Raw genomic sequence first — 14,285 nt, forward strand, 5'->3', positions numbered from 1 at the left:
TCAAACCACAATATGCCCAGTCATTCCTCGTGTCTAAAGACTTAGTTTTCAGGATTCATGCACTCCACAGCTTAAGTTTTCATAGGCTTTTAAGCCTTCTCACGGGTCCCTAGTGGGAAAACATTTACAGAATTATAGTTCACTATATCTGCTTGAAACCCTTTAGAATCTATTTTTGGAGCATTATGAATCTTGGTCAATGCCTCTACTTTGGCTGTTACATGGCTTGTTTTAACAGTTTATTAAACTTCGTGTATTCAACCTTTAACTAATCTGTGGACTCAATATCAGTTTGACCTAAGACCTTGTCAAAGAAATGGTACTGAGAATAAACAGTTTGGGTCCATTTGCCAGCATCAAATATGGAAAATTATCTATATCTATATGGGCTAACCAAGCAATAATCTGTGTGTTGCAGATGCATGTACATTCACTTAATTATTAAAGATAATCCTAGTTGAATATTAAAAGCTATTAACAGAGTTGGAAGACACTAGCTAGTTGTCTAATTTGGGTCATGATTCCTGTATAATTGAAGAAACACCACAAACAGTATTTTGAGCATGCATGTGGTTTGGAACTGCTTTTCTAAATATTTCCACCATCTTTGCATAACTATATGCAAGTCCAATCACAGCAACATCTGTTTTAAAATGATTGGAATGTTTCTAACTAGTTTCCAGTAATATATATTACTTCAACAGTAAACCACACTTCAAATTCCAGATACGTAAGCATGCATTTATCAAAAATATAACAGTTTCAATCAATTTTAGGAATGGGGGAGGGGGATGTAATGCTAGCTAAATGCTATTAGTGGAAACTATATATTTGTTAACTGTGGTACAACACTGCATTAATGTAGCTTCTCAATTGAGCTATAGATACTTCTTCTGACCACATTTTAAGGGGATTTCCAATTGTGACATCCATCTAGACCTACTTCTGCTTAATTTAGCCTCAAACTTCTATAATGTATCTATAAAATTTGGCCATGCCAGCACCTTTAGCTATTAAACAATAACTCCAGTCTCTTTGCTAAGAGGCACTTGTGAGTTTTAAAATAGCAATTTAGGAGATTAAGTGATCTCCATAATTTATCTGCAGTTACAGCTATACATGATACAGCTGGCTAGTCTAATACACCTATCAATGTAATCCCCGACTACCACTGATACAGGCTGAGGTGGGGAAAGGTGGGGATCTGTATCATTGAAAATTACAATTCTCCACCCACTGGGGAGTATACTGGCGATGCAAACCCTGACCAAGCCTCGACTTGCAAACCCCGAAATACTGGGGCTAGGACTGAGGGCCGTGTGACGTTGGTCTAGCGATGAGTGGGTGCGGGTGGGTCAAGTTCAGTTATGAATGTAGTAGTTAGCGCCCCAGGCATCCAGGTCATATAATAGCTACCACTGGCTTCCCCAAAGTTGGTTCCGAGTGTGGTGCTTGGCTGGAATCTGGGTGGCCTGCGGATCAAATCACGATGGGGTTGGCTTTTCAGTTTTCGCCCTTCTAGGTATTTGTCCCGTTTCACTTTAGGATTTTTTAGCTGAAAGATTTTTGCTTAGGCCCCTAACTCTTGCTCCTAGGCTATAGGTAAACACCTCGAACAGGCTTTGCCTTCTCAGTGCACGTGTACATCTTGCAGTGCCTAACTGGTAAAGTAGATAATAACAATACTCGAACTGACTGTACCACACCTATTTTATTGTACTGTGTGGTGGGTGGAGTCAGTGGGTGGAGCTTGCAATAAAGTGTCTGAACACATTGATAGCCACCATTGCTCAGTTATCTGCTTGAGCCAGCTGAGGTAAGTACGAGTTGCTTGAGTAGTTTTGAGTGGTGTTGTCGCCGACTTGTGTGTCATTCGATGGCTACTGGCGGCCCTCGCAACAAGCTCAGGGAGATCTCTAACTCTGATATCGTGTACGAGGGATACGCAAAAATCAAGCCAAAACTCAAGGTAAGGTGTTTATCATGTATCGTTCATACGTACGTGCCGGACTCCTTCCAGCTGCATCATAACCACAGTATGTTTGGTACGTTGTATGTGTCTGAGGACTTACCTGGCTTTTAATTAAATTTTAATGTAGCTATCAACATGTTTTAATCAATGATCGGCTTTATTTTTGCTCAAACAATCAGTCATGCAGGCAATCAGTGTATATATTATGATGAGGATCATAGAAGGATTTAGGAGATAGGGGTGGTACAGGGGACCTGGGTAAGGTCAAAGAAGTTTTAAGTTCTTTACTGAAGGGACCTGGGTAGAAGGGATGGTACTTTGTAGTGCATATTGCAGGCAGTCAGTTTATTACTGATTGTGCCCAGTGGAGGGAACTTACAAGAGTAATTATTTTTGTTCATAAGAAGTGGATATACTAGCACTGGTTATGAACATGAGCAGCTATTTTACTGGCACTAGTCCAGTCCATCATTTAACTGGACTGTCAAACACACTAGCTGTATCGAGGCGAGCTAGGGTTGGCATTATTATTGATTGTTGTGCAGACCTCAAAAGAGTATGGCGCACAAAAAGGGTACAATTGCTACTGTCAATTACAAAAGGAAAACAAACTTATACAATTATACAATATTTACTGTACACAAGACCATATATACACATTGATAAATTATTAAACAGTTACTAGTCCAGCTAGGCTGTGCTTGAATTGGTCAATCTCTGTTAAATCAATCACGTGTTGGGGTAAGGAATTCCAAATATTGATTGCAGAGGGGAAAAAAGAAAATTTATAACAGTCAATTCTAGTCATTGGGGTTAAAAATCTCTTATCATGGCCTCTGGTGTGATGTAGGTTAGGATTAGAAATCATCAGCATTAATGTCGATTTGGTGAGATATAATTTTAAATAACATTGTAGCCTTCTGTTCATTCCTGCATCTGGCTAAGGTAGGCCAATTAAGGTTAGATAACATTTCATTCATCCAGTATGCCCCGAGTATTCGAATTTAGGGCATGTGACCAGTAGTTTGCCTTAGGGTCTCATATTTTAGGGCACACGACAAGTACTGTAGTTGTTAGGTTAGGGTTGGGGTCAGCTTTGGCTTCTTGTTATATATAGTTATAGGAGTCACTTCAGTTGGATGTTTATAAGGTAGAAACTAAGGGAGGTGGGTAACTGCAGCACCAGTGTTACAACTACAGACTATGAGTACGGAGGTTCGGATTCGAACCCCAGCTCAGTCAAATTTTTTTTGGTTTTTTGTCAAAGTTTTTTAATGCATGTAACTGCCAGCACTATATAACCTGTCTATTTCATAATATAATCGGAGTTGGTATACACGGTTTGATACATGAAGCACATGTTGCTGTATACCTTCAGTGCTGGTTACTGTAAAGTGTTAATAATAATAATAATAATAATTTCATCCTTTTAATGCAAGAATTACATTAGCCTCCACAGTATTTTAATGGTTATTGAACTAAAAGCATAATGCAAACTGGTTTTATGAGAACCTGTTTCATGGTTATTCATGTTCATTGTTAAATGAAAGGAGGCTAGAAATTTTATAACCATGCAGTTGAATGTTCTATTAGGGCATGTGATATTAGAATACATTGATCTTTACAATGTTAATTTTTTGTCCAATTGCTTCATAGCATGTAGTTTATGCATGTCAAGTGCATTCCAGGATTGACATTATTAAGTAGGACATAATAGGTGAGGAGTTAGTGCCTCTCCCCTTTCTTTGGTCAGTTTTGTATGCATGTTATAGTGCTGCTTGAAGGTCTATGGAATGTTTGCGTTGTTAGTAGCTACTGTAGATGTGTATAATTTTGTTTTTCACAGATCAAGGAAACCTGCATATGGTGGGCTGATTGTGTTATGCTTTGTAGTTATATAATGTAGAAATAATAATGTAATTTACTTTAAACAAAAATAATATTATTACTGTGCATGGTTTTCACTGTAGTTAATCGTATCCTGTTGCTAACCACAGTATTTATACAGGATGTTTGTAGGTGTAAAATACACATTCCTCACTAATTTCTTGTGGTATCGTGGGTATATAGATTAGTAATTCTTTAACCAACAAATATAAATCACGCAAACAACTACAACAGCAAAAAGATCAGCTCAAGCAAAACACCACTGTACATCATACAACAACTAGACAACAACACCGACTCAGTTACAATGGCGTCATATAGTACAATACACATATATGTTTATACGCATGCGCATTGTGTTCTAACTACTTATGATATGCAATTGCAGGCCAAGATTAGTGCTGACAAAAATGCGACAACTATTATCTAGATATCTACTGAGCCCCAGGAAATCCCATTGTGCTCGCCTTAATCACATATCACTATCGTGCAAGTCTAGTTGCAAAATCAGCTAACAATGGGATTCATTTTTTGGGGCTCAGTGGATATTTAGATAACCATGTCTAATAAAATTTAAGGCTATTTACTTTGTCTTGCATCAGCCCCTGGATTTCTTAGCACTAGTGAAATGGCAAAAAAATCTGTGTTTCGTATGTCTAACAAAGGCTTTTTTAGAACAACGTACATTATATATATTGTCGTAAAGTTTACATTATGCGTTATCTAAAGATCTACTGTGCCCCAGTGAACTCAAAGTTTGCTGGTTTCATATTTTAGATCATTGAGACTCAAATGCAATTCTAAAATTAATCGTTAAAGTGAGTGGTGTGCACAACCTCCTCTGAATGGTATCTACACATATATAAAAAATTCCAGTATTAAGCAACAAAATAGAACAAATTAAGGCCTTTATGCATGCTAGAAAGTTATATAGTAGTATTATTGTACAAAATATTCTTGTAGAGCAAATACAAAGAAAGATATTTGACATTGATTCGAGGTGAGAAGCAGTGTATGTACATTGTGTTATTGGAAATGATTTTAATATACAGGATTACCCAAACATCCATGTATTCTCTTGTTCTTCATAACTTCTGACAAACAAAAACAAGAGTCTTGCATAGAAGTTTGTAGTGTCAGTGCAAAGAGCAATGCTGATGACATTATAGTAGATGACAAAAATCATCAAATATTCATTCATGTAGACACTGCAAAGGAGCACATCAAATGGATTTCTGCATTAAAATTTGCCATCACTCAATGTATGTACATTGGATAAGGCATGCAATAAAAGAGTAGAAATATTATACTATCACTTTATGTCAAATTTTGGTTGCTTATATATATATATACGTTGTGTTTATGCTGTACAATAGACGCTAATAATGCGTTTCAATAACATTGCATGTGTACATGTACAGGAGCAAATAAGATTGTACTTTCACATTTGTTGTAGGTGTTCACACCCCAGTAAAGCATTATGGTATCAATGATGATGAGTACTCATTACTCCATGTGGAAGAGATCACTTACTCAGACAATACTCTCCACCATTTGATTGTTCTTGTTTCTCCATATGATAACACTGAAATACGACATTGTTGGGATTCATTAGAAGTAAAGCAGCTGAGAGCAGTACAAGAGGGAGTGTTTTTAGAGTTCTGTCCACACTGTTCCAGTTCTGTTGATTTGGTCCAGTTAGGGTTTACATTACGACTACCACAGAAAGATATAGAAAATTGTTTAGAATATTTCTGTCAACACACATCAGCAAAACGCAAACAGGATGAGAAGTACATCTGTGAAATGACAACACACAGCATTCTGTGTACTCACTCTCCTCCAGTTCGTCCAGCACCTAATCCACCACCTGTACCCACTGGTATGCACCTGACACTCTACAATGTTTCAGATGTGCTGTTCAGATCTAGTACAGAATCTACAAGACTTAATACAGCAGTTACTCCACCAAGAGCAATGCCACAAAGAGCACCTACACATTATGTGAATCAAGATACAGAAAATCCACCGAATATGACCACTCAAAAAACAAGTACAGAGGTTCCTCAGCTAAGTGGCAGCCATGTAAGCAACCGACCTCCTATTATACCAAGGAGAAAAGTTCCTGGTAAGAAGATATGCATGGTATGTAGCTATGGTTTTGACATAACCTATAATGCCATTCAATCACATAGTATATTTAATTTAAAAATACAGTCAATAAAAGCTTGTGAGACAAGATTATATGAATGATGATACTGCAACATAGCCCTGTGGAAAGTCCATACGCTGGTATGTCATACCAACTATTTTGCCAATGTGAGGATTTTCCCACTGGGATATGTTGTAAAATACCATCAGTCATTCACTAGTTTTTATTGCTAGATCCACACTTCATTTTAAATTAATAGTCTATAACTACATTTATGATATACATGTGTAACTCTTGGAATGTCAAACATAATGTGACTGCTTTATTAGAGTGTCACAAGTACGTGGTCTTTTCATGTATTGTTTTTCACTGTACTACCAATAAGAGGCATACATTTTATGATAAATGTCTACAAGTACAGTACAGCTAGATCATTGAGGGACATGTCCATCGATCATTATTGGTCTCATCTGGATTGTAAAGGGGAATGCTGCTTAATTTGTATTGGTACAGCTCAGCTTTGTACAATGTCCTATTGTTCAGGTATAGTGTCTGCTAACTGTCTACTAACAGTCTACTAATAATGCAAGCAGCTTAAGTAATTTAACTAATATTGTGGTATATGCTTGATGTGGTTTTGTTTCATGAAGAAGAAGATGACCAGTATGATTGAAGATTAAAGGAAAGGCAAGGGGCAGTAGAAGATACTTGTTGCAACCCCAAAAGATACATGAGTTAAGTATTGTGATGAAATATGGTGGTGCTGTGATGTGTCGGTTAGCCTATAATCTTGTGACTGTAGTCAGACAAGCTGACAGGCTGGCAGGCTATCAAACTAAACTTCAAGTTTAATTTTTTTTAAACTTTAGTATCTGGCTGTCTGTTAGTGTAATCTTGTTGTTAATATTGTATTTGATGTTAGATGTATTAATATTATTAAGGATGCTGGTGCCTTTTTGAAGTCACACAAACACTGTTATTTTCACCTTTGATACAGGAAAAAACGAAAATAAAGCTACAAGAATCTAAACTACTACTTCGAAGATTGACATAACTTTCTACTATGCGGAGACCAAAGTACAAGGGTGCACCTTGTTTCATTTACACGCTACAGTCCATCAAACGTAACCCATACATTTTTCTTATTCCAAGATACTGGCTGCTTGTACAGGCACGAAATTCACTGTGAAGGTTCTTCAACAAACTTGTGGAAACTTAGTGCATGGATTTGTCTTCCACAATTGCCAACTTATCAAAATAACAAGTTATGAATAAAGTTCTGAACATAAGAAAAGCTCTTGTTCCTTTTCTTTATACTTTATACACTGGGACACCTTGCTGTTACATGTGGAGTTGCCAAGCCTGCTCTTCGATAAGTGATGCCTCATTATACAGTCAGTATCTTGTAATGAGCGATAAATCCAGCTGGAATATCATCCCTACATAAAACAGGTGTACAATTACAAATATACCTTACTAGCACACACTGTCATTCGAGAAAACACAGCACAAATGTGTGTTGGCTACAAACCAGCATACATTTACACATTTCTTCAAAACTAACACTTAATTACTTTCAGACTACATAAGTATCATTCTTGGGTGCCCAGGTGATCAATTTCTTGGTGATTTTCAAACGAAACAGGCTTTTTCTTGAGCCAATTTTGAATGGCTTCAAAAACCTGCCAGCATCCTTAAGGTGATTTTCATAGCCTCGAGGACGATTCTAGGGGCAGCATTTTGGGTGGTGCCCATTACTTTAGGGGCAATCCCTACTAAACACTATTTGATCAAGCACGTACTTAACATTTTACAAATGTTCACCTACTTTTGTAGTAAATTTGCAATTAACAACAGTTAGTTTGTTTCCAGCCGTGTAGCAACTGAGCCTGCACAAAATAGGGATTTGGGGCATATACTGCACCACATCAAAGAATGGGTAAAGTATCCACATTCTGTAACTTGCATTACAATAAGGACTTATAAAAATTTCTTTGGCATAGCATATTATAATCATATGAAAAATTGTATGCATAGTGATTATTAGTTGGTAGTGTAATGCTGAATTCTTAAACCAATCAAACAACTATACTGGAGATGATAGAAATCCCAAACCCCAACTGTTTTTTGATATTATGAAATGCTAGTCTCAAAAGTCGTACATGTATTATAAGGTACTGAGTACCCTAATAACTATAGAAATAAGTTTGTTACACCACCCATGATCACCTTGTACATGTTATATTGCTGGTGAGTTATTTCTCAGGTTGTTGTATATTGATAACACTAGTAAGAGTGTGACTGCGGGAAACAAACATTATGCAACTTATAAGCCTCCTAAATGCCACAAAAAGGATTTAGAATGTTTATGTAGCTAGTTTACAAATATTTGTGGTAAACTAGCATAAAACCTTTGTTGCTTTTAGTGTACATACAATCTTGTTTACATTCATCTCTAGGCAACCAAACCCAGCCAGAACTTCAACAGGCAACGGTCGGTGAAATGCATCAACAAGGATCTTCAGGGACATGGCCAAAGCAAAGGTCTGTACCAACACCAAGAAGAGGTATGTAGTTGTGCAGAATACATAATACACATACTGTATTGAACATTTCTGTAAATAAAATGTTTATAGTAATTGGAATTTTGAAATTCTAAACTTTATACATTTGAGGACTTTACACGCAATGTACAGTGAAGCTATTTGTAGACTTTGGTCTGTGATAGCTATATGTATGCACTACATGCATACCTTCACTGCTTCTGCTGTATTCAACTGCTTTTGTCTATCTGTAGGTTACAGATACTGTCTTAGTTGTTGTAGATACACCATGCTCTACGACTAAACAAATCATTATTTTTACACACATATTCAGTATGCAGCTGATACCCAAATTTATGAATGATTAGGTACTTTAGTGTCTGAAACAAGTTAATGATATATAGTGTAGATCATGATATCCTTAAGCTATTACAATGTTTGAAAAATATAGTGTGATGTCAAGTTTTCTTTAGATAGATCGCATGTAGTACTACATGTAGTCAGGGCCGATGGTTCTATAAAACACCTCTTTTGGGAAGAAACTTGATCACTTCAGGCTGAAGCATTTGACATTATTCTGTGGCGTAGCTAACATGGATTACTTATCACATACACTTTATTACTCTTAATGTTGACTTCTCCGTATTTGTTACAAAGCCGTGCACTCTGAAACTGATGTAAGTCTCATATGGCTTCACCAGTGCTTTTAAATGTATTAAACACTGATGTGGTGATTTCAGCTCTTATACCTGCTTTATTAAGGCTTCACAAATGATAGATCTAATTGTGAAACAATGTATGCCTACATGTATGCATACACACTGCATGCGTGTATGTACACATGCTGCCGCTACATACACAACTCTCTCTCTCTCTCACACGCACACAGTACACACAGAGTACACACACACAGAGTACACAGAATACACACACACACACACGCACACACACACACACACACACACACACACACACACACACACACACACACACACACACACACACACACACACACACTCACACACACACACACACACACACACACACACACACACACACACACACACACACACACACACACACACACACACACGCACGCACGCACACACACACACATACATACACACACGTACGCATGCAAACATATGATACAGAAGCATACAGTCGCTATGTTATTCATACCTATACATGCACTACATTCACACTGCACTACCCTAAATTGCACAAACATATTGGTCAATGCATATCCATATGGTTGGATGTAAGGATAGTGTCGTGTGTTACATGTATTACAGGTTTCATTGTTGAACATATCTATGATGAAATTATTGATCCACCCAACCAGCAGCATTCACACAATTGTAAGACTCATCACACAGGTGTTCTTCAGTCTTACAGTACTCCTGAAGTAAATGTTTGTGGAAATGAGGAATCACAAGAATATCAAGATCAATTTGTCACTGACAACAATTCAGTTGACCAAACTAGTCCACCAAGAGGAATAGCACACAGTCAACCATCAATACCAACTGCAGTGATGAAAGAACTACAAACTGCTATAACACGAGATGTCATTTGTATACCTATGACAGATAGAAGAAAAGAGTCTCCTTTATCAGTGTCAGTTTACAGGAGGAATATGATGAATAAGACATCAAGTTACTCTGATGATGACATCAGTGCAACATTACCAGCACAAAGAACTGCACGGGCACAGCATGAAAATTTCAGAGCATCAGCAATACATAATACATTGCAACGGACAACTATTACAACTGCTAATGATCATAAAGAAGTATATGATAATACAATCTCTCCTGGACAGCAGTTATCACATACTGGCTTACAACACCCAGCTTTGACACAGTCAAATAGTGCTTTAGCAAGTGTTGAAAGAGTAGCCACTGTAAGCAAGAAACCACTTGTAAAACGATCTACCTTTCCATCTCAACAAGATTTGAATAATAATGCTCCACAACCATTTTCATATTTGAAATCAAAGACAACCATTCAACCTACAAATAACCGTGAAATATTTCCCAAAGAGACTTCTGCGTTCAAGAAACATATTACAGGAAAGGATCAAGCTGATACTGAGGAAAACCAAACTGCTACACCTCTACCAGTAAACAAGGAGAGGACAAATTCAGGCTCATTTCCAGCTGAGAGGAAGCATCCAACTACAATTGATGATGAACTATTAAGCAGTGCATTCAGCACTTTTTTATAACTGTCATAAATTGCAAGAGTACTGTGACAATAATACTACATACAACTGTAGTTCATGTGATACATGTAGCATGTGTTTTTGATAAAAAGTTTCTGCAATATATACAAAAATTCATGTTGCTCTTATATACAGCACATAGATTTTAATAATGGCTTGAAGTGGTGACCAAGAAGTGGTCGATGTTTAAAATGATAAAGGCTGTACCTTAAACTGATTTGCATTAACATTTTTACCAACTATTTCTTGAGTGCCACCTTTGATTTCACATCCAAGATTTTAAAAGCCGCACGCACTCTATCCTTCACATGTTGATTATTTTTAATGAATTTCACTTCCTTTTGTATTTCGTGCACCCCAAAGTCTGCCCTAAGCTGGCTTGATGCTTGCTGTAAACTGACATTTCTTATATACAGATTATGAAAGACATGTAGAAGTTGTAATTGTTTGATATAATTATTTTTTTATTATTTGCAATCTTGCCTGTGGCCATAGTGATCTAGATCTATCCTTATTTTAGTGCTAGCATATAATACACAATATTAGCCACCCAGCCAGCCAGGGACAGAAGCAGGTAGTGAAGTTGATATACAGTTAACTACACTCAGCTTTTGCCTTTTGTAATACACATTTTCTGACAAATTTTTCTAGAACAAGCACAAAACATAATATTATGTTATCCACTGTTCATTGACAAGTACATGATCATTCATGTTGTGATCGTTCACATAAGTAGGTACGATATCTTGGACACTAGCCAATTGTTCACTTTCTACCACAGCCATACATAATTAATTTTCATTCTCTAGCTGTCTTGGTTGCTCTTCTAGTTATCAGTTATCTTTTTTGATTTATATTGTAGCCTCCTCAGTACATTCAGTGGTATACAGGAGACTTTGCAATGCATGTGCATCATGTGTACATCCTCTTGATGGCAATATCATCATTGAGGAATGTAATATATTATCTCTATTTCTGACCAGATTTGCGAAAAAGGGTCTTCCAAACACATCCAACTCTATGTACTAGGAAGACCATACATAACTCAGTGTTTTAGTAACATATAAATCTGAAAATTACTACAGTCATTCAGCTATATTGGTACTCACTGCTGAACAAATTGCAAGTCATTTGCTTTTTCCAATCTGAAATTATGAATTGTCGAAGTTGGTAAACTAGATGTATGTGGAAGGCCCCCTTTTTGCCAATCCAGTCAGAATTTTAATCAATTGGTTTATTTTTTATTTTTCAAGAAATTATCATTATCAAAACTACATCTAGGAAGAAATCTTAGTAGTTCTGATTTTCTGTGTCACTCCCATTTCTTGGTCAGCACCGACAATCACTGTATAATTAGGAATTATATATTGATTATTAAGCCTGGTATGTGTGATGAACAACTAGTCTATACCATTATTAAATTAAGCTTTTTTCTGGTGTAAAAAATTCATATGCAAATCTTGTATGAAAATTTCTTACATGACATTTTTTTTATAAAAGATTGAGCTATTCTAATAGAGCAGTCATTCACATAAATCATACGGAAATATTTTGCATGAAACTTTTTATCACAAATTTTTTCTTCCACAAAAATAAAGTGAATTACGGTAATAATTATTAGCTATACATACACCAAGGGAGCAGAATTTATTACCATTCAATCTCTGCTATATATATATAGTACTGTGTCCAACTGCTTTTCAGAAATCTGTTTCTGACTTTTAGTCAATCCTACTATCTCTCTTGTAGTCCTCCCATAGAGAGGCAAGATATCAAACAACCATAAATTTCTACCTAATGCCTTGATTAGTGCTAAAGGTATTCACTTATTCTCTGAATGCCTTCAGTATGTAATCATTCACGCATTGCTCCAAACTTTGTTCACCTACTGTCTTGAATTGCTTAGAATTAACTGATTGGATTTGCTTTGGAATACCACATCTAGATCTTCTGTAAAAATATAATTAAATTTCTGCATTTGTGGCTTTTTATGTATGCTCTAGCTGTAAACATGTGACAGGCATGTCCAGACTTTCATGGTTGATTATATACATCAACATAACAAATAACATAGCTACTACAAAAACAAAGAACATAATGTACACAAAACAAAATACAATAACTAGAAGTTGAAAGTAACAGCACATCAAGCAAAGTTTAGTTTCCAATAACCCAAAATGTGAATGGGGAAAAGAATTAATGAAGGAGGGTAATGAACGAATTACTAATGAGAGTACGTCAACAAATCATTCATCTGAGCATGGAGACAATCAGAAGAGCAATGATTTGTTAAAGGATGGCATAGAATATCAGGCTTCAAAGAATGATGGGTCATGATGCATTTTGCTGGCTCTCTGGTGCTGGGAGGCTTGTAAAACCTTCACAGGGGCACCAGATTGATGTGGGCTTGGCACACAGCAACCCAACTTTGTGATCGTCATCATCTTAGCCGGTTAAAAGCTGTTGCCCGTTGGTCATCTCGTGGAGGTGTTGACCAACTTAAGATCACACACACACACACACACACACACACACACACACACACACACACACACACACACACACACACACACACACACACACACACACACACACACACACACACACACACACACACACACACACACACACACACACACACACACACACACACACACACACACACACACACACACACACACACACACACACACACACACACACACACACACACACACACACACACACACACACACACACACACACACACACACACACACACACACACACACACACACACACACACACACACACACACACACACACACACACACACACACACACACACACACACACACACACACACACACACACACACACACACACACACACACACACACACACACACACACACACACACACACACACACACACACACACACACACACACACACACACACACACACACACACACACACACACACACACACACACACACACACACACACACACACACACACACACACACACACACACACACACACACACACACACACACACACACACACACACACACACACACACACACACACACACACACACACACACACACACACACACACACACACACACACACACACACACACACACACACACACACACACACACACACACACACACACACACACACACACACACACACACACACACACACACACACACACACACACACACACACACACACACACACACACACACACACACACACACACACACACACACACACACACACACACACACACACACACACACACACACACACACACACACACACACACACACACACACACACACACACACACACACACACACACACACACACACACACACACACACACACACACACACACACACACACACACACACACACACACACACACACACACACACACACACACACACACACACACACACACACACACACACACACACACACACACACACACACACACACACACACACACA

General features: G+C 37.6%; 1 protein-coding gene across 1 annotated transcript; it reads left to right on the top strand.

Annotated features, from left to right (window-relative positions):
- Positions 1 to 1,729: 1,729 nt before the first annotated feature.
- Positions 1,730 to 10,907, top strand: LOC136247077 (uncharacterized). The gene is made up of 6 exons (XM_066038692.1): positions 1,730 to 1,969; positions 4,823 to 4,859; positions 4,912 to 5,121; positions 5,316 to 5,987; positions 8,471 to 8,578; positions 9,850 to 10,907. The coding sequence occupies exons 1-6, from the start codon at positions 1,877 to 1,879 to the stop codon at positions 10,782 to 10,784; spliced, it is 2,055 nt and encodes a 684-aa protein (XP_065894764.1). The 5' UTR covers positions 1,730 to 1,876; the 3' UTR covers positions 10,785 to 10,907.
- Positions 10,908 to 14,285: the final 3,378 nt, after the last annotated feature.

The sequence above is a fragment of the Dysidea avara genome, chromosome 2 (genome assembly GCF_963678975.1).
Source record: "Dysidea avara chromosome 2, odDysAvar1.4, whole genome shotgun sequence".
In the NCBI taxonomy this organism is placed as follows: Eukaryota; Metazoa; Porifera; class Demospongiae; order Dictyoceratida; family Dysideidae; genus Dysidea; species Dysidea avara.